General features: G+C 37.5%; 1 protein-coding gene across 4 annotated transcripts in view; it reads right to left on the reverse strand.

The window, feature by feature from the left end:
• The window catches only part of KPNB1 (karyopherin subunit beta 1), a gene marked incomplete at its 3' end in the record, with an annotated part of 62,993 nt that continues 40,681 nt past the window's right edge, over positions 1–22,312 (reverse strand). Inside the window, exons 17-23 of one of the 4 annotated variants that reach the window (XR_014028482.1) lie at positions 20,336–20,443; positions 19,594–19,737; positions 18,995–19,100; positions 17,764–17,878; positions 10,943–11,104; positions 10,488–10,564; positions 1–1,366 (exon numbers count right to left, since the gene is read on the reverse strand). Coding sequence is in view for 2 of the 4 variants with exons in the window: in XM_081343809.1 (XP_081199935.1) it covers positions 10,939–11,104; positions 17,764–17,878; positions 18,995–19,100; positions 19,594–19,737; positions 20,336–20,443 (639 nt within the window). Of the gene's footprint in view, positions 1,367–3,042; positions 8,852–9,225; positions 10,565–10,938; positions 11,105–17,763; positions 17,879–18,994; positions 19,101–19,593; positions 19,738–20,335; positions 20,444–22,312 lie in introns of those variants that run through there. The other 3 variants (XR_014028483.1, XM_081343810.1, XM_081343809.1) reach the window with 3 other exon arrangements.

Genomic DNA, 22,312 nt, shown 5'->3' on the forward strand with positions numbered 1-22,312 from the left:
AATACTTTGTATTTTTTTTAATGGAATGGTAATATATATCTTAAAAACAATCTAAAAGATGCAAGACAGCATTAAAAGATACACAATTGTTAATCTAATATTCTAAATACATTTTTTGCTGAAAACCAAATAATTTTCATAGAACTTGATAGTTTCAGAACTGTAGAAACAGAACGCCCCCTTTTCTCCTCTGTACCATGGTGAATTGAATTTATCTAATTGTCCGAGTTCACATTGCATATTAAACCTTCAAGTAACTGCACTTGTTGAGCCACAAACAAGTCAACCACAGCAGTGAAGTTATTTTAGCAGGCTATGCAAATCCAGAAAAATATCAGGAATGGCTATGCAAGCACAGCTATTTGTATCAGAAGACAGCATTGAAATCTGATTCAGCCTCAATAGAAATCCCACAGGATTGCAGCAGACAATAGCACATAAGTCTCACTCCATCAGCTCAAGGAGGATGCCATTCATCGGGATGACATCTTTATCTTCTTTAGCAACTGTTTCATCAGTTTAGCTGAAAGAATTTGTCTTCCCCCTTTTGTAGACATTTTAAAATGGTAGCTTTATGTAATTTCATGACAGGAAGGAGTCCTAGGATCTGCTTGCAATGCTAGACAGTTTAGGAGCATACATATGCACATACTTAACTAGATCCATGAACACACACAGACACATGCACAAAGCACTTTCTATTTTGCCCACAATTTCAATGTAGCTTAGATTTCAAGTCCCAAAAATGTTAAAGCTCCCTCAGTTACCAAATGTCTTCTGCTCATGCTGTAAATTTCTTTTTATGCCAAGCCTACTGGCCATAAAGTGCCTTTAAGGCAGAAGTTAGGACATCAGTTAATCTTTTTACAGGGAGGGTGCATTGGTCAGAATAGGATCAGAGGCAAGGAAGATCTGAAAAATGTTGCAGAATTGCAGAAAAACATTTTACACACGTGTCTCATTGTCCTTAGAATCACTGCAAAATATGTGTTTATAACACACAATCACAAAAATTATGTTGCATAGGTATATAGTTAAAGGTGTGTTAAAAATGCATTTGATTAATGAACACTTAGAAATATTTATAACAAGCCTGTAAAAAAGGTCTAGTATCTGCAGAAAACAAAATGTAATTGGGAGAGAACTTCTCTAAAACTAACCAATGAATTCATTACACAGCTGACTAAGCTCAGCTCAACTTGTAGTTCATATTCATAACTAATGTTTTATAACCTTTGCTGGTGTAGATTAAGAGCTCTGCAACACAGAAACATCAGATTATGTAAGGATACATTCTGAGGACTAATTTATTTACTCTTGTTCCAAAAGAAAGCATGAGTTATACCAGCACCTTAGCACCAATTCTCTGTAATCAAAATGCAATAGAGATTACTTATAACAGTGCTTCCCAAACCTGAGTAAATTACCCAGAATTGGGTAAAAGTGGGTTTTCTTTGGGTAACAACACACAAACCCATTATCCAATCACAAGTGTTTTACTTATATGGGGTAAAGAAGATTTCTGATAAGTGGCTTTGGGTAACGAAGGAAAGTTTGGGAAGCGCTGACTTATACAAAAGGATTCTATATAAGAAATCATTAGAGAAGTTTGTGCAAGCAATCCAAGCTTTGTGCTATAGGAGCAACCAGTTAAGAATCTTTTTTAAAAAAAAATCTAATTTGCAAAATAGCAGTCAATTGGAATCCAAGAATGAACAACACATGTAAACATTATTTGAGAAACATTATCAAGTTCAGCCATAAAGCTGACCAGTATGACTTAGAAGCCAAATTGTCTGAGTTCACACAACATGCTACGTCAAAATCAAACCAACCACACTACTGTATGCTTATTGTACATACTATATAGGTCTCTAGGCTGTACCTTTATATTCCCACATTCGATGAACAAGCACAAAGGTTAAAAGGTGGAAGTTCTAAAGATGGAAGGTTTTTTCAAAAAAGTTAAAAAAAGTATTAACAATATGAAACCTGGCATCTACCTATGATGCAAGTGTAGATTTGCAGAAAATCTGGATCTTTTTACCATTGGTCAAAGGGAAGCTGGCATCCTTCAATGGCCTACAGATCAGAGGTAGGTTATGCAGGTATTGTATGTCCTTTATTTTGCATTTATTGATTTGTCAATGGATATGAAAATTTTGCCTGTAATTTAAACTTATAGATTTTCTGTATTGGCTCCATGTTATGTAGTTAAGTGCTGTATTCAGTAGATGAAATGCAAATTCAAAATGTGAATGTCAACATAGTAGGAGGGAAAGGCTGTGGGATTCTGATAACCTCTAGGTTGGTTCTATAGCCTGATGTCCAAGACTCTTTAGAAGCTGTTTCAACCAAACCTGGACAGAGCCTTTCTTTGGACAATGGCTGATTTCAACAGGACTGCTTTTCTCTAAAATCTAGTCATAGGATCCACCCTAGTTTACATTGCATTTACATTTAAAAAACATGTTTATTCTCATGCTAAATAACAGAGAAGTGGAGGGTTTTGGTTTTTTTGGGGGGAAAAATCCATTCTGTAGAACTAAACTCCCTTCACATAGAGCAGGGCGGGTGGGCTAAGAGGTTGGAAGGATCAAGAAGACAAAAAGACAGGCATTATCTTCGCATGGATCTTTTATTTTCTTGTTTGCTGTTGAATATTTTGAAGTTCAGAATGAGACATGCCATCAGCTCTGGTGCTAAAATGAATAGCTAGAAGTAGGATGGATGGATTGCTGGATGGAGAATTAAATATACACATTCAATCTCTTTCCATGTTTCTCCAGTCAGCCTAATTTTATTATGTGACAGTGGATAAGTGACTCAGAAGCAAAACAGAACTGAAGTTAGAAAAATGAACAGCCACTTATCAACAAATTAGAAATGGACATGGTATGAACTGAGATGGTAGAAAAGCATCTAACCTATCCTTCCTGCTTTGGTCTTTTTCTGTGTGGCAGAAATATTTTATATGACATTCTACTCAAGCATGTAGGTTTCCAGCTGTTATGGTTATTTTTTTTCCTTTTTGATCTATTGATAATTTTTAAAAGAAAAAAAAAGAGCAAATGAGCAAGCAAAGAAAAGAAAAATGTTGATTAAAAAATATCAATAACTGGACAAAAGAATTACTACGATTGTAAACTGAATATTCAGTATGATGTTAAGAAATTAACCATAAATACAAAGTACTTTTAATTATTTTAACTTAAGAAAAGATGTGGATCTCTGAGATACATGCCAAAATTTTCAGTTACTAAAGAATACAAAAAAATAGCTAAACATATATTAAAATATTTTCTGTCTGTATCTATCTTCTGGCTTTATTTTTACAAATAACTCAAGGCAGTGAACATATCCACACACCTTCCTTTGATTTTTCCCACAATAACCACTCTGTGAGGTGGGTTGGACTGAGAGTGTGTGACTGGCTTAAAGTCACCCGGCTGTCTTTCACTGCTAAGGCTAGATATGAAATCAGTCTCCACTTTCTAGCCTGGTTGATGCTTTAACTACTTGTAATCTGATTTAATTTTTTTGTATGTTTCTCATTGCAATTCTTAAGTCAGTTTTCTCCCTTCAAAAGCCATACTCTAAATGCTTATTTTTTTGCCTTGCTGTGTAATATTTAGTATATGTGGATGTCATTCTAGCTTTAAACCTGTTGTGAATATATGCTAATTTTATTTTTAATTTTTTGTTTCCAATACTAAGCTAAGCCTTGGACCACCATGGATTTTAAGGTGTCATAAACAGATTTAGCTCCTTCAGAAGACAGGAACCTTGAACAGACACTAAGGTCCATTTTTCCTGGGTTTTAAACTCAATTAAGGATATTAGGGTTAAACTAGAAAATAATCTAATACCTTAACCAAATCTGAGATCAATTCATATAATACTTTAAGCAGGGAGCGTATCCTGTCAGAGATTAGCTTAATACAGGAATTCAGTCTCTTATTGCCTTGCTCCTGTGACCTAGGAAGAACCAGGTTTTGGTGTGGGGTTTTTTTTTTTGCTTTTTAGCCTCCATCCCATGTTTAGTTAGTTAGTACTTTGAAGGCAATTTTTGATACAGTAATAACATTATAAGGATACTCAAAAGTTCGAAAAGAGAAATGGGTGTTTGCACTGTAGACTAGGGGTGTTAACTACAGTGGGAACGTGCCTTCCATGCAATTGCCATTATTTTCAGCCCATGAGTGAAATTAAATTTGATTAAGCTAGCACAATCAACATCAGTATATTCAGGTGAGTAAAATCTGATTATTTTTTTAGATTTTGGTTCTATCAAAAAACCTTGATGTTGGATAGCGTGACACCTTTTGTTCTAGTTAGTGTCTCCTCTCCTGAAGCCCTGGCTACTTTCCTTTTCTGCCACTTGTTTTCCTCTTTCTAGTATGGCACAGCTATCAGCTACCATTTTATGAATGGATACTAACAGGTCCCAATACCCCAAAATTTGGTTATTGGGGAAGTTAGCTCTCTTGCTTTACAATAATGGTCTCCCAGCTTGGGTTGATGACAGATCTCTTTCAAAACTCATTTTAAATTACAAAGAGCACCACTGGCTACTTTACTCCTGCATTTTACTAGTTATCATTGGGAGGTTCTCTGACAGCTACAAAATAGAGCGGGGAATGCTGTCCATATCCATCCTTTTTTCTGTAGTCTCCTCTGTAGCTTTAAAAAAATCCTGCATACAATCATGTTATTATTTAACTGGACATAATCTAGACGTGTGGACTAACTCTCAGAATTATCACCAATGGCCATGCTGATTAGGAAATTCTGAGAATTCCAGATCTGAAGAGGATCCTGGTTAGAGAAAGCTGAGCTTGAAATCAATGGACAGTACTAAGAAACCTCATAAAGAAGCTTTAGAACAGGGGTCTTCAAACTCGGCCCTTTTATGACTCGTGGACTTCAACTCCCAGAATTCCTCAGCCAGGCATGCTGGCTGAGGAATTCTGGGAGTTGAAGTCCACGAGTCATAAAAGGGCCAAGTTTGAAGACCTCTGCTTTAGAATCTCAATTTGATTGGCTTTGGACCCAATACTGCTTCACTCTGTAAAAAATACAGGTTACTTGTCCATTTTTATAGTGTCCTATTAATTAAAACATTCTAACACAAAATGAACACACAGGGAGCCAATTTTATTTTTGTCAGGTCTCAAATTAGCAATGGAAGTTAGACTGATAAAGCTTTTTTAAGAATTTGAGTAATGCACTACTTTACTGATGTATCAGTCACATTAAACTTTAGAAAAATAACTACTTTGATGTCCTGTGGACTGAACTAAATTTGGATCCTCTAACAGTGCAGTGTGGAGTGCCAAACATGCACACATATTTAGATATCATTCTAAACTGCTTTGAATGAGTCTGTCATGTGAGCCTAGCCATCACGGTAATAATTTATGGTTTAATGTCATAAATTATTCAACTTAACGGCTTCGACAAAACTACCTTTAAGACTGGCATAACCTCAGGCAAAGATAAAGATCAGCCTAGAATCTACATAGCAACAAACTAAATCTAACCTTCCTTGAATTCTCTTGACCCTCATCTAACCTCAAGCAGGTGATAATCACTCATGAATTCATGTGATAGGCATTAGTAAATCAGTTTAATTGGACTTTCATATGTGGACCTGATCTTTTTCTTCTGATACAACTTATGGTTTAGCATCCTGTGATCCCAGCCATATGGTGATGATTCATGTTGCACTTCTGGTTGGAAATTGCCATAACTCTAGTTTGAAAAAACGATGGATAATTTGCACTATAGAGTACAAGACCCAAGCATTAAATTTCAAACTTGGTCCAGATGTAATCATAACTCAAACACATTTCCTGAAAATATTGTTTTCAGTGGGTTTATTCACAAGAATGTTAAGTATGGATGATGAAACGCGTAGTTTTACTTGAAAGGAACAATGGATTTTAAAAAATATACTGCTTTCACACAAGCTGGTATTTAAAAATCTTGTCTAACTTCTCACTCCCTACCACACTAAAGCTGAACTTCCCAGTCTGGTCATGCATATTGTCCTTTAATACTTAAAATGCTCACATAACTACTTGCTTCATACTAATTCCTGAAGTGATATTGGTGTCAAATGTGGGCAAATTTCCAAAGAATTTTGTTTTACAAAAGGTTAAACAAACAACTCTTTCAAAGATGCCTCCCTTCCACCTCTAAAACAGAAGCAGTCATGTTTTGATTTGCTCACTGCTGAGACCTTTTCCAACAGTTTCAAGAAGTTTTTTTGAGCCAGAAAAAGTGATGGCTCATTTGGTTTGCATCATTTTTGGTACTTTTGGGATCTGTGCACTAAAACCTGTAATCAAAGCAAATCGTGGCAATCTCACCATATCTCTATGTACTCATATAATCTTTAAAATGCACCATGAGAAATTTTGCAAGAAGCAGAATGCATAGGAATAAAAATTCATGAAGTTGTAAAGAAGTTGAAAACATTATCACAAAATGACTGCAGGCTGCCAGTGGTAATAGGCCCAATGACAAAGTGGTTTATTTTTTTAAACTAAGCTATAAATTATCTGGTGAAATATTACTTTTTAAAAATAAAGCTGAATTGCATAATTTTTCATGATGCCCTCATGCTTGGGTTATTCAATATACCCATTTTAACCAGTTTGGAAGTAAATTTTTAAATACAAATTTTGGATTTTTTAATGCAATATTGTAAGTGCTATGTTGTTACAACAGATTCTATAATTTGACGAACAGGATGTATTTTTTCCTTAATGCTATCTTACATTTTGAGAATGTATCACAGTATGAACAGGGAAACTTCCCTAAATTAGTTTGACTTTTTTAAACATTTAGCTGTGCTTAGTTCCTAATTTAATTCTTAACTAATTTAATGGTTTTTTTATACAGTAGTACCTCAGCACTTGTTCAGGATTTGTTCCGGGGGGGGGGGACTAAAAATGTATACTGAGCAAACCATGTGACTTACCACATGACACTTTATTTCGGCTGGAAGGAGAAGCGAGTCATGAAGCAGCTAATGCCAGCAAGTTCTACCTTATGTGTTGAGTGCCAGGGGAAAGATGAGTACCGGGACAAAATTTTTGCTTCAAAATGCATCGAGAATGGAATTTGACAAATTTTCAAGGAGTTGAATACCAAGGTACCACTGTATTTGTGCTTTTATTGTAAGTTGCCCAGAGTCACTTTGAATAATGAAATGGGCAGCATATTAATAAATAAGGAACAAACTATTCCTTATTTCATTCCATAAAATAATTCTTTTCATAATCTGAGTTGCTGCAAAAAAGAAAGTTGAAGTTAGGTATTCTGGAGGACCCTTTTGAGAGATAGTGGTTTGTGTCAAGATCCTCAAGATATAGGTTTCAGTCCATTTGTGTATTAGCTTGCAAATCTTCCCTACCAGATTATGAAACCTTGTGACTACATTTTAATAATTTGGTATCTGTGGTAATTTGAATGTTTTTTTAATTGAATACCACTTTGGAAACTTACTGAGAAAATAATTTATGTTCCAGGTGGCCACAAATTACAGAACACAGAACAGCTAAATTTAAATACCTCCCAAGGATAGTTTTTCTTTTTCTCCTTCCAACACTCTTTATTAAATAGCAACACATCTGGAAATTCACATCTTTGAAAGTCTGACACTACAGAATTCCAAACTGGGCATATGGTTATACCTCACAGATGTTGAGACAGATTAAACATGTGACTTGAGTCAAATGCATTCATAATGAGCTCAACATGTAATTGTCTTCAGGATAAGGAGGATTTTAGAGGACATGCAAAATCTCGTCCAAGATTACCTGGAATACATACCTATTTCATTAGGAACAAATAAATTCTGGCTAACAGCCACACTTCAGAAAGTGATGGCAAAACATGTAACATTTGAAATTATATACAAGTAATATTTCTCTGTATATTTACTGTTTTCTCCTTATACTCTCTCAACAATTTCAATTTCCTGACAAATTGTGGACAGACTATAAGAGCATCCCCGATTCCAAGAACTTTTAAACTGTCTACCCAAGCTTAAGTAAGTCACATAGCAAGGTCCACAATGGCATGCTCCAAAATACATTATATTAATTCTAAAGCTTCTCAGAGATGCCATGTACCTTCCTCCAAATGTAGGAACAATTTCTTCATGTTTAAGAGTCCAAATTCAATGTGGTAATTAAGAGACATAATTCATGAAATAATACGCATTAATCAGGGACCTCCTTGAAGCAGAGGTACAGGGTACTCTCCCCCTCCCTCAAATACAGTGAATAAACATAGGTTGATGCATAAGCTCAGGCAAAAATTAAAAAAAGAAGTTTGCTTCAGCATAGATCTTCACCATTTTCAGAAGTACTAAATGCCGAGGGGGAAAAAAAAGTAAGACACATTTTTGGTTTCCACTACTAACTCAGTGTACTTTATTTGCCTACAGCCTACAGCTGGATAGCCAACACTGGACAGAGGTCAGTAGCACTGAGGAATGATAAGATCTTCCCTTCACAAACCCCTTTCCCCAGTTTAGGAATGGCTTTCGTTTTGGAGCATCATTCAAAGAAAACTCCATTGCAAAGAAAAAAAGGCATTAAGAAAAAGGTAGAGCCAGGTTCATAAAAGCCCCTCTTTCAGACTCATGCTGGAACTTCCTTCTTACCCACCTAGTCCTTATCTTTTGTTTTTGTTTTGTACACTGGTTCAAGAAATTGGCACTTGGGGCTACAATTTTGAACCTGGCACTGAAAGGCACACATCAGATACCCTGTATAAGAAACTGGCTTGTTTGCTTTCCATTGAGGATGGGCAATCAGGGAATCCCAAGATGAGCCTGAGAAAGTACAGAGACAGAAAAGGGAAGTGAGGTTTTTTTTTTTTTAAATGTTAAATGCTTCTTGAAAGGATTAGATTCTCTATTTTACAAGGCAAACATGAAAAGCACCCATCTTTTAAAAGCCCCTAAGCATCAATAGCTGCATAGTTAGAAGCTGGTGTGTCTCATTCCCTCTGCTTTTAGATATTTAGAACATTTGTCTCTGCTCATGTTATAATCAACAGATTTTTTTAAATATATGAAACTATAAGTTTTTAACAGATATAGTATAGATAATAGCATACAGCTGCCCAACTGCTATTTTTTTTTTGGGGGGGGGAAGAGGATTTACTGCTACTGGAAAGAGTAATAGAAAAAAATAGTACTGGGGGAATGTTTGACACCGTTTTATTAATCTTCAACTGCAGTGGAAAAATAAAACCTTTTACAAGTGCCATCCTGTGTAAGCTCAAGTCAGTATATATATATGCATATATATATATATATTTATATAAATTTTTCCTTTTTTGAAGTGCAGCAAGACTAACCCCATATCAGAACCAAATAAAGAGAACGAATAGGCCAAGTAGTTTCCAAATTGTACTTTTATCTTTTTTTCTTGCTTTGTTTGAACATTGAATGTCAATCTCATTTTTGCAATCCAAAATATTTTCTGAAAGGTCTCTTGTTTGTTTAGGCTTTTTAAAAATTCTTTGGCACAATTACGTGTGGTTCGGGCTATTTTGCTCACACCGAAAGGGCTTTTGTCCCTTTTGGTTGTTTTTATCATTATCAATTTAAGCAAAGTTACGTTTTGTTTCAAAGCTTCACATCCCATTTGGAAAAACTGGATCCTAATCTCTCCACTAACATGTGAGAGTCTTCTGGACACTCTACCCGCCTCCCACCCCACCCAACCCTGGGTTTCTACATTCACAGTTGAACAAAATTCAGGAAGGAAAGGCGCTTTTTAATAAAACAAGATTGTGAAAAAAGTGTCCCTGAAGAAGCCCTACATGGGGCAACTTCTCTTCCCCCCTCCCCCCTCCAAATCTTACTTTTCTGCCACTTCAAGTAGACTGAACTTGTTAGTTTATGAAATGCAACTGCTAATCTCTTCAGTGTTTCTTTTGGGAAAGATTAACTGCAATTGAGAATGTAGATACTGCCTCATTCACACACACTCATTCTTGAAATAAAATCCTTCACCCTTCCTATTTTTCTCCTGCACTGACAGCGTTGTGTGGTAAAAACTCTCCTCCCTCCCCAAAAAGGTTAAAAGGTCATGGGTTGGGGACCCCACCTTCTCCTCTAGCAACGAAAGCCAGACCTTATTATATGAGTACTCAAATCGAACCTGAAGCTAGCTTTTCTCTCTCTCAGACTAAGTAATCTTCCTCTTCACTGGCCAAAAGACACAGAATTAGTCATTGTCCCTTGTCAGAAGAGACTGCACTAAAGTATTGAACTCAATCATTTTCTACTTCCTGGAGGCAAGCGATGACAAGGTTTTGTTGCTACGCAAGTCAGTGATTAGCTCCATTAACAGCGGTTCTGCCATTGCCGTGGCTGGATTTTCACCGTGGTGTGTTTAAGCCTCTCACTCACTCATCCTCTCATTCCCAAACACTCAGCATCCGTGCACACTCCTCACTTCGGGTTGGGTTTTTTTCCTCAATAGATTGGAGAATTCCAGTGGGGGTCTCAGGTGTCATCCCAATGGTAACAGATCTGTAAGTGAAAAAAAAAGGAGACAATGTAGTGTAATATAAAAAGAGACACTTGCATTTTCTTCAGTTGCATAAGATTGGTTTAAAACTACAGTTTTCGGTCCCCATTAGAAAACTTTTTCACTTTTGTCATTTTACACTGCATAATATTTCCTGCAATTTTTAAAGGTCTTCAAAAAGAATTTTTAACAGGAGTACATTGAAGACAAAGGCCACGGAGATGACAATTCAAATGCTACTTCCTGCACCATTTGGAAGCTTCTTCAGTGGAAATTGGAAACATATCTGTGCCTTACATTAGTTCTCTGAACTTCTAAAGCAAGCTTATAGGAACAGTTCAGCTTGTTTTAAAAAAACAAGAAAGTTGGAGCCTTCTCACCAAGCTTGATTCTTCAGTTTTCTCAACTCTTTAGTGGCCCAGGTAGAAAGAGTTTTTGTTTTGTTCGTCTTTGATTTCCTTCCTTCAGTTAGTAGTTCATGTATCATGGGCCTAGCTTCTACCATCTTGAGGACATCTTTCCCAAATGCTGTGCACAAATCCCTGTGAAAAGCAAATAAGAGAAATCTCCCAGTATGCACTGTGGATAGTTCAAAGTTTCTTAACTCTTTCAAATCACAAAAACCGAATATTCCCCCCCCAGGAAGTTGCATGTTCGCATATCAGATAACCAGCTCACATTAACAAGTAGTTGCTGAACCTGCGGACCACAATTTGCTAGGGTTTTTTGCCATTTTTTAGTAGAAGATGCCTATTTGGTATGTTGGATTTGCTTAATGACCATGAGGTTTGCTTAACAACTGCAGACTTGCTTTATGACCATGTAAAAACAATATTAAAACAGTATCTGGTCAATGGTGCCTCAACCTATGACCAAAGTTCTGGGTCCAATGTGATCATAAATCAAAGATTATTTCCATCCACAAAGTGAATTACTGTGCAATGTCTTTATTTGAGGCTGCCCTTGAAGACCCTTTGGAAGTTGCAATTGGTCTAGAATGCTGCAGTGTATGCCTGGTTTCCTCCTGTGCTGCCAGTGTAATGATATGTGGGAATGACCTTGGAAGAATGGGGAGAGACCCCCAGGTAAAGGAATGATCAGAAAGAAAGGGATAGCCTGCAGCTGAATAGTAGGCAGGGCAAGAGGTTCAGAAGTAGGGCTCCTCCCTAGTTTCTTAGGTTGTAAAGGAAATTGGGGTAGTGGTAATGTACTTTTCAGATTCTGTCAATGTAGTTTTACAGTGATGTAGCTCATCTGCTTCTTTCCCTACTGGTTTGTCCTGCAAGGCCAATAGCCAGCTATATTGGCTTCCGGGTGGAATTCAAGGTGCTGATTATCACTCCTGGCATAGGGCTGGGTTATTTGAGGGACTGCTCATCCCAGTGGGCTTGATAGAAAGAACTCACTCTGGCTCCCCTCAATTAAATAATGCAATCTATTTTTCCCCCAAATTTTATTGATTTTCTAATATTACATTCACATAGTTGAAAAGCAACGTGGTGGCTGGGTAGTAGTAATTCAATTACATACAGATATCATTAGTACAGATTTCAAATTGCTACCATAAACATTTCCTCTCTATTTCCCTTCATATATACTGTCTATTCGTAAATTTAAAAACAAGTTTTATCCTATTAATCACATGGAAAATAAGTTTCTTACATATATAGTTTTTAGTTTATATATATTCTAGTTGTTTTAACATACAATCTTTTAGACAATCAATGACCTAATAAGATTTTTCCACTTTTAATTTCCACTAACATTTAGATTTAACGTTTGATATTTATCATTCCCAAGATTTTTAATATCCTCCCAATTCCTCTATCACCATTCCTCACAAAATCTAATATTCAAAATACACATCTTGTCTATTTAACTTCTCATCCTCTATGTCAGACATGTCAAATTTGTGATGTCATCTGACATCGTGCAACGTATCGGAGCTTTTTCTCGATTGCTGGCAGTGGGGTGGGTGCAGTTTTGGGATGACGCGTCCGGCTCATGGGCCGGTAGTTTGACAGCCCTGCTCTATGTCAACAAATTAAGAATACAATATGATATCCTTCCTTTTTGCTAGTTTTTTTTAAGTAGTAATCAAAATTTCTTTTTATTTCAGTATTTAATGCTTCCATCTCTCTTCCTCTTTGTATCTGCTATCTTTTGCTTAAACTAATAATTTTTGTTTTTGACGTTCCATATAGACCTGTTTATTACTTTCATCAATAGGTTTTTAGCTTATCTACATCCTATTCACCCTATTCACCTTTACATGACCTTTATGCACAAATCAATGTTCAAATTTAGCTATTAGTATTTATACTGCTAAGTTTTAAGGACCAAAACCTTTTTTAAATCTCAGTTCATAATATCTTGTGTTCAACATGCACATCTTATCTATTTAAGTATATCTGTTTTAGATTTTGATGAGATGGTCAAAATTCCATTCTTCTTTAGTCTTATTCTAGCTTTTTTCCTTTGCCTAATCATCTTCCATGTCTTTGTTTTTGGGTCATCAAACCAATCTCCTTCTAATGGGATATATATTAATTGATGTTGGCGAAACCATCTGTCACCATCTTTTTGAAAGCACTTGTAGATCTGGTAGGCATCTCTTTATTCTTCCATATTGACATAGTTGTTCTGAATTATTTATCTTCTCAACCAACTGTTCCTTTTTCTAGATCCTCCCATTCCTTCTGATTTGTGTAGGAAACCTTTCCTTTTCCCAAGTTGTCTGTGTCTTTTCTGGATTTTCAAATGTCAATATTTATTGAATAGTTGATTCTTCTGTCGTGGCATACAGAGCCCTCTATGTGGGCACGCGCACTGTTGCCCCAGTCCTAGGCCTTCAGCTGGGTTTTATAAAATCTTTTTGCTTTAGGCCTCCGTCACCATGTGCAAAAAAAAAAGGTTCAATCAATCAATTTCAACTTCTTGCGAGAAAAAAAAGATCTCGCAAAGTTGGAATTGATTGAACTTTTTAGTCCCACCTAGTCTGCTGTTACCAGAGCCACACCCACCCAATGAGCCACACCCACCCAATGAGCCACACCCACCAGGCACACGACGATATATAAGTGGGTTTTGGGCTGCAGTTTGGGCACTGTCTCTAAAAGGTTCACCATCACTGGTATAGATGATTCTTTAGCTGTGATCAAAATTTGGGCTTTCATATCTGTGCTGTATTCTTGTTCCTTCCCATAGCCTCTTAGTTTTTCATTGGCTGTGATAAGTTTGAATTATTATTTTCAACATAGAATTTGTTGATCTTCATCCATAAGGAAATTTTGTTCCTGGTCTTCTTCCATATTAGTATTTTAGACTAAAGGCTTTACACTTAGGAAATCCAAAAGCCTTGATGGAGCAGTGGGCTAATGCCTCCTTAAGTAACACCAGCTGCCTGCAATTAGTGCAGGTTCGAGTCCCACCAGGCTCAAGGTTGACTCAGCCTTCCATGCTTCCGAGGTAGGTAAAATGAGGACCCAGATTGTTGGGGGCAATAAGCTGACTTTGCAAAAAAAAATGCCGCTTGGGAGGGCCCAAAAGCCCTAATAAGCAGGCATATACATAGAATGAAGGCTATTGATAAGCACATTGATTTGTGCTTCTTAGATTGTAAGCCGCCCTGAGTCTTCGGAGAAGGGCAGGATATAAATGGGATTAAAAAGAAAAAGAAAAAGAAATTTTTTTTTCTAGGTAGGGAACACAAAGACTTTCACAGCTGTTGTTTCAAAGTTCTCAAGGTTATGTATCTTATCTATTTCACTGGGCTGTCAGTCAGGCCCCTGAAGAATAACAGATTAAAATACCAAATTTGATCACATAGTGTCACCTCTACCTTTTAAAGTTTCCCTTTGAGTCCCAAAGTTATTTTAATCTTTTCCATTTTTCTTCTTTTTTATAAGGAAAAACCCAGATTTTCAACAGAAATAGATAATGAAAAATAAAAAATAAAAAGTCTTTCAGTCCACAAACTTTGAGAAATAAAATTCCAATTGGGATTCAGTTACTTTTTCAACATTTTAAACTACCCTGGGTAGTTGGTCACCGCTCTTTCTGGAGGGAGGGCTAAAATCCCCCTTCCCTCACCACAGGGGGGAAAGTGCTTAGCAGCTTAAGGAGGTACAGAAAATAATTAAGGTGTAAAAGAGGTAGATCTCACCCAGTCTCTTCCGCGCTGCTTTAAAAAGTTGCCTGGTGGAAAATGTAACTTCAGCTCTGCGCAGCCTAGGGACGAGCCATAATGGCCGGTCCTTTCGTCTGCCAGTTTGGAGGGATCGCCAGGTCTAAAAGGAGAGTTGCAGCTCTCCCGCAATCGCCCCTCCTTGCTGGTTGCCTCTTCGGGGTGACTTTCAGCCCTTTTCAGGGCCCCCCAGCGATGCAAAACTGGACGGGGGAGAGCAAGTCTCCCAGCCATCCATGGTGGCTGTGCAGCAAGCCGGAAGTCTCCAATAATGCAATCTAATGGACCTAGAATACAGGCCTTTTCTGTTGTAGCACATTTATTTATTTTATTTATTTAGTTATATTTATATACCGCCCTATTCCCTGAGGACTCAGGGCGGTTTACAGGGAATTAAAAATCCAAAATACAAAAATTAAGAACCAAATTAAAAAATATTAAATTGACCCTGTAGTCGATTAAAAAGAACCCTAAATTAAAATTTCTCCTCAGTCTGGGCCCGAGAGCTCGAAGAGCCAGGTCTTCAGGCCCCGGCGGAATGATCGGAGGTCGGGAGCAGTCCTCAGCTCCACCGGCAGCTGGTTCCAGAGGGCAGGCGCCCCCACTGAGAAGGCCCTATCCCTGGGTGTCACCCGCCGGCAATCTCTTACCGGCGGGACCCTGAGCAGACCCTCCCTGTGGGAGCGCACTGGGCGAAGGGCGTTTGATGACGGCAGCAGGTGTTCCCTCAAATACCCCGGACCCAGGCCATGTAGGGCTTTATAGGTGATAACCAGCACCTTGAATTTCACCCGGAGGGCAACCGGAAGCCAATGCAGCTCGCGGAGTAGAGGTGTTACATGGGAGTATCGGGAGACCCCCATTACAACTCGCGCGGCCGCATTCTGCACCAGTTGAAGCCTCCGAGTGGTCTTCAAGGGCAGCCCCATGTAGAGAGCGTTACAGTAGTCCAAACGGGAGGTCACAAGCGCATGAGTAACTGTGCGTAGGGCGTCTCGGTCCAGATAGGGACGCAACTGGCGCACCAGGCGAACCTGTGCAAAAGCCCCCCTGGTCACGGCTCCTATGTGATCTTCAAAATTGAGCCGTGAGTCCAGGAGGACGCCCAAGTTGCGAGCCCTATCAACGGGGGGTAACACCTCACCCCCCATCGTTAGAGGTGGAATAACTTGGTTAACCCGAGATGCCGATATGCACAGCCACTCAGTCTTGGCGGGATTGAGACGAAGCCTGTTTCTCCCCATCCAGACCTGAACCGCCTCCAGGCACCGGGACATCACAGAGAGGGCATCGCTGGGTTGGTTCGGGGTGGAAAGAAAAAGTTGGGTATCATCAGCGTACTGGTGATACCCCACCCCGAAGCCACGAATGATCTCGCCCAGCGGCTTCATATAGATGTTGAACAGGAGAGGCGAGAGAACCGACCCCTGAGGGACTCCACAAATGAGAGGCCTCGGGGCGGATCTCTGCCCTCCCGTCAACACCGACTGCGAGCGGCCCTGGAGGTAGGAGAACCACCGTAAAACGGTGCCTCCCACTCCCAACCCCCTGAGACGCCGCAGCAGGATACATGAACTCTAAATAACCCTGCTTTCCCAAGATTAGATTTGGTGTAACCTTGTCAGCCTTTTGCAAAGTACTAAAAAGCTGGATGTGTTCCTAAGCATGAGGGTGGGAAGCTAGGTGACTGGAGCACTGCCAATTCTAGATTCTATATTTCAATATTGCTGCCCTTGAGGACCACTCGGAGGCTCCAGTTGGTGCAGAATGCAGCCGCACGGGTTGTGATGGGGGTTTCCCAATACTCCCATGTAACACCTCTACTCCGCGAGCTGCATTGGCTTCCGGTTGCCTCTGGGTGAGATTCAAGGCGCTGGTGATGACCTATAAAGCCCTAAATGGCTTGGGTCCAGGATATCTGAGGGAACACCTGCTGCCGGCATCAAGTTCCCTTCGTCCTGTGCACTCCCACAGGGAGGTTCTTCTCAGGGTACCGCCGGTAAAAGATTGCTGGCGGACAATACCCAGGGGGAGGGCCTTCTATGTGGATGCGCCGGCCCTTTGGAACCAGCTGCCTGTAGAGCTTAGGACTGCCCCTGACCTTCACTCATTGCGCCGAGACCTGAAGACCTGGCTCTTCGAGCTTTCTGGACTGAGTATTAACTGGGGTTTTAATTGTATTTTAATTGTAATTGGGGTTTTTAGTTCAAGGTTAGTGTAATCATTTTAATTGTTTTTAATTTTTGTAACTTGTGTATTGTTTTTAAAAAACCTTGTGAACCGCCCTGAGTCCTACGGGAGAAGGGCGGTATATAAGTCTAATAAAATAAAATAAAAAAAATAAATATGTTGTGAGCCACCAGAGTTTCATCTGTGATATGTGCAGCCATATAAATTAATTAAATAATAAGTACAGATTCTTGATTGGTTCTTGTTCATTGACCATTCAAACTTGCAATAGCACTTAATGAGTGATAGATACTAGCAGTCCTCGAAATTCTGGATGTCACAGTGCCCCATGATACTGCGATCATGACCTGGGTGCTCAACAATAGCTTGGATTTCCAAACATCACAGCATCCTGCAGTAATGTCGATATGATTTACTACCTTCCCAGAAGCAAAGTCAATAGGGAAGCTGGCAGGAAGTTGGAAGTCACAGTCACATTAAGTCCTTACTTAATAACCTACAGTGATTTACTAAATGACTAGTGATTTATTTAACAAGGGACTGCCATAACTACTATTGCTAAGCAGCAGTCACGTCTCACTTTACAACTGGAGCACTTAGTCACAAATTCCAATCCCATTTATTATTAAGCAATGAAAAAAAAAGAATTTAAAAAGTGTGGTGGCTATTTAATAGGTTTACATATTTAATAGTGAGCCAAGATGAAACAATTTTAGAAGTTTTATAAGGTTAAAAAAAGCTTGAGGTAAAGTATATCATCTTGTCTTCATAAGAAGCAAGACAGCTTCATTGTGAGACAGTACATAGTAAATCTTCAGCACTTACCCTATCAGTCCTGCTGCACAGGCTACAACTCCATCACTATGATCTTCATCTGCAGCAATATGGTCAATGAAAGACAAGATGAATTCTACTCTAGGCTGCACCAGCATCACATCCGCTGAAAAGGAAGTATAATTTAGTTTTATAGGCTTACATTATGGACTTATTTCTTCCTATCAGTATCAACGATTCTGGAAGGTTTATCTTAAAAGTGTGTTCAATCATAGACCTCATTTGCATTAGAAGCATCCTACAAAAATTATATTCTTTTCTCTGACACTGCTTTTATACCTTCCTTCTACCTATGTTAAAATGGTTTTTAGTGCTCATATAAAAATTGATACATGTCTTACACAAGAAATAATTGAGAGAAGGGAGATATAGCTTTGTGACTGAAAAGCTTCTAATCACATTGAATGGTTTCACTAACGCTTACTGATTAGAACAGATGAGATTCATACATTTGTGAGAGTACAGGAATAAAGTACTGGAGTTTTCTTAGAAGACATGGTCCCTTTGCCTCTAACATTATCTATTTCACACTCACCACTCCTTATTCTATGGCAATTCAGTTGAGCTTAACGCAAGTTAATAGTTGAGGAAAAGAACCTTTAAATTTTTAAAACCTGATATATATCCTAATCTTCTAAAACCTCCTAAAATTGTATATTATAAGCCATTTTAAAGCAAACTGAAGGGAAAGGGGAAAAAACTCAAAGACGTTTACCTTTCCAAATCTGGAAACTCTTGTTCACCCATATACCATCTCATTTATTATTCTGAAAACCTGATGATTTCTTAGAATGGGCTGGGTACACATGAAACTATTTCTAAAACGTATTCTTAAATAGGAAACATTACAAGATGAACTTAGGCAAAGTTCTAAATGAAACCTAAACCGAAAGCAGCTTCTGTTTATGTATGCTTCATTTTGTTGTTGTTTATTTTTTTAAAAATATAGCTGCAAAGAGAGGCCATCTGGTAACTTGGGCAGGGCTGTAAAAAATGCCATTTAAGTTAGACTCCACCAAAATACCCTGAAACCTCATACAAGAAGCAATAAACAATACAACCTTGTTTTCTAAGGTAATAGCCCCAATCTTAAAACAAGGCAAATTAGAAGGCTTGCACTGACAATTTACCATTATTATTAAGAAGAGTAAACATTGGCAGAAATAGAACCTCATGCAGAGGTTCATATTTGTGGTACTCAAGGAAATTAAAAAGGACTTACGATGTACATTCTCTTGATCTCCTTTCAGACCTTGAACGATGCCTGTATATGCTTCCAGACAGGTCTCTCGCAACTCATTCAGATAGTCTACCATGTCATAATCAGACTGAGAACAAAGATAAAATGGAGTTATCTTGTAATTACTGTCCTACCACTGCCTGTCCATCCATCTATCTCAAACATATAGGACCCAAAGATTTCCCAAAAGGTGCTTTTTCCCTTCCCTGAAAAGAGGGGGAGGGATAACTATCTTCAGCTTATAACACAATACTTTCAGTAATCCTAAGAAGGTTCCATACCCATTTATATTCTGATTCAAATGACTCTGTGGATACAGATAAACCCCCAAGTGGCCTCAACAACTTTCTGGCTATATGACCGGATGACTGCAAAGAATATACCGGTAAATCCTTCCATTCCCCAGTTGGGTAGAACTGAGTAAGTTTCTTGGGTGAGAAGTGAAACATTTTCAAAAGAAAAAAGCCCAAAAAAGTCCAATTGCCTTTTGAATAAAAATGAGGGGGAAAAGCATCATTGGGACAACCATGACCTAGATGACTGAAAATTTCCATAGACATTTGATCCAAAAGATTGTTTACCTTATCAACATGGGCTTGAGAAGCTTGCTGTAGAGTATTCAATACAACTTCTAAGTATTTTTTAAATTCTCCTCCAATTGCAAGAGCAATGTCTCCAAATACTGAGAGAATTTGTGGCTTAACAGACCGATGTACATTTTCATTCTGTAAAGACAAAATGTAATTTTATTCACAGCCAACAGTTTAGCTTTTAGAAATTACATTGTTAAATTGGATACTTATATTCTATCAGATATTGCCCCCAAGGAGCTGAGGGCTTTTCCCATTTTGCATTAACAAAACTGAAAAGTATTTGTTCTCAGCATATTTCTTATTAAATCAATGGGTTTCAATCATCATATACAGATAGGAGTGTACCCCCAAGTCTCAGCAACCCAGTATTAATCCATCACCAGATTTGCTGCTCATTAAAAAATAGCCAACTTAATCAATTTGGTGAGCCAGAGATGAAAATACATTTTTAAAAATGTAGGTGTCACATATAGGTATGAAATGGCATTGCAGATTTCCATATTTATAATTTAAGTGAGAAAATAGACTCATTAGAAGGTCTTAATAGAAATTATGACATTTTAATAATCTTCATAATCTTCTATTTATATTGCTTGTTTCCTTTTTCCTTGGTCAGAAACAAGCCATAAGATCAAATCAATGTTTATACTGTTAGGATTTTTTTCAGATTTCTTTCAATAATAGATGTGAATTTTTTTTTCTTTTGTTTTTAGATCATCAATTTACTCACCCCCAAGTTTTCTAAAAGAAGTTGCATAACTTCATCACAAAAGGGCAGAATGTTGGATTGCAAAGCCCGGCAAAGGTCACCCACTAGGCCTACTGCAGCTAAACAGACCTGCAAAAAAAATATATACCCACCAGTTTCATAAGTCACTTTTCACTCACCTCAGGCACCAATCGTTATTTCCTTGCGCTATTACAATACAAAATAAAGCCTGCAAGATAATTCCTCAATTGTGGCAGCATGTTTCAAAAAGGCTTCAATATATATATTACAGATATATAGTCACCTTACTCTATTCTCCAATTTTGGTCTTCCAATTTTGTATGACTGGCAAAGTTTTTCTTTTCCAACTTGGTGTGCAAATTTTATATTAATTTCCCCTTAAATTGAAGTAAATTTTATTGGTTTTTCCTGCATCTTTCCCCACTTTTGTACTATAATTACTATCTTGAAAAACAACTTGTTATGGTTGTCCCTGAAATAAAAGATATTTGACCAAGGTGAGTAGTAAAGTCATAGTCTTTCTTTTAGAAGATTCCATATTTTTAACTAATGTTGTTTTAATGTTATTTCAAATTCTTTTCTTCCTTTGTTTCTTTATACCATAATCCATTCGCTAATTTGGCTCTATGCTTAATATTTCTCCTATTCAGAGATTTTACATATTTTGTTACCTATGAGACAGCTTCTAAATAATGTAATTTAAATGATAAAATGCAAGCCTACTTCTTTCTTTTGAATCTTGCAAAAGTTTGAATATTTTGGTGTTCTTCTACTCCATGTAAATCTTTTAATTATTCTTTTCCAACTCTGAAAGCTTTTGTCTTAAGAGTACAATTAACAGTATTCAGAATAAGTTCATCTTGATTAGTATATTCATTTTTACAGTCCTGATAAGCCCCAGCCAAGAAAGTTTTAGGTTTCCCCACCTATCAAGCTATTGTTTTATTTATTTCCATGATTTATTAGTTGTTCTGAAATATTGCACCCTGTCAAATAGAATCCCAAATATTTCACTGGATTTTTGTTATTTCATAGCCAGACATCATATCACACTTTCATCTTCCCTCTTGGGTTAAACATGTTATCATCATCTTTCTTTCTTATTTCCTATCCAGAGAATTATATGAAGTTTTTAGATTTCTTTGGAGCTCCTACGTTCTATGCTTGAATAGTTAATACTACATTGTCTGCATAACATTTCATTGTATTCCTCTCTGAATTTTGATCCCAAATATGTTTCTTTTCAAATCATATCTGCAAAAATAATGGAGAAAGTATGCATGTTTGTCTTGTACCTTTATTTATTGGAAAACTTGTGAAGTGTTCCATTTGCTATAATCTGTCATGAATAAATACCCCCCACCCAAATTTTAAATTCTAGTATATTTGTTTTATTTAAAAATGGTTGTAAGGACACTCTAAATTTATCAAAAGCTTCTTCAGCATCTAGGAACATTACTGCTGCCTTCCTATTTTTAGTTGTTGAAATTCTTTGAGCTCTTAAACTGTTATTGGTTTCCTTAATATCAAGCCATGTTATTCAGTTACTTCTTAAAATTTGAGTCTCCAATACATGTTCAAGCCTTCTTTGTCAATACTATATTTAGAATATAATTTCTTATAAGAATTGTACAAGTTTTGTGATTTTTGATCTCTTGTATAACAAATGATTCCCTTATTTTCTGCTTTGTTGCAAACCTTGTAAGAAGCTCCTTCATATGGTTATATCTGATAGCCAAAAAAATCATATTTATTTTTCAAAAGTAACTCTTTTTTGCATGTTAGTAATATATTTCTAACCGTAACAGCTTGTCATTCATCCTCCATTTAAAGGATCATGGTCCATCTATAAGAATCTCTACTTCCTTGAGATGGTTTAAGATCTTCAGAGATCCAATAGTCAATTCTTGGAAATGTTTGATGACTTGCTGAAAATAACACATAGTCTTTTGCTTTTGGATTTTGTAGATGATTTGC

This window comes from Vipera berus (assembly GCF_964194415.1).
Source record: "Vipera berus genome assembly, chromosome: Z".
Lineage (NCBI taxonomy): Eukaryota > Metazoa > Chordata > Lepidosauria > Squamata > Viperidae > Vipera > Vipera berus.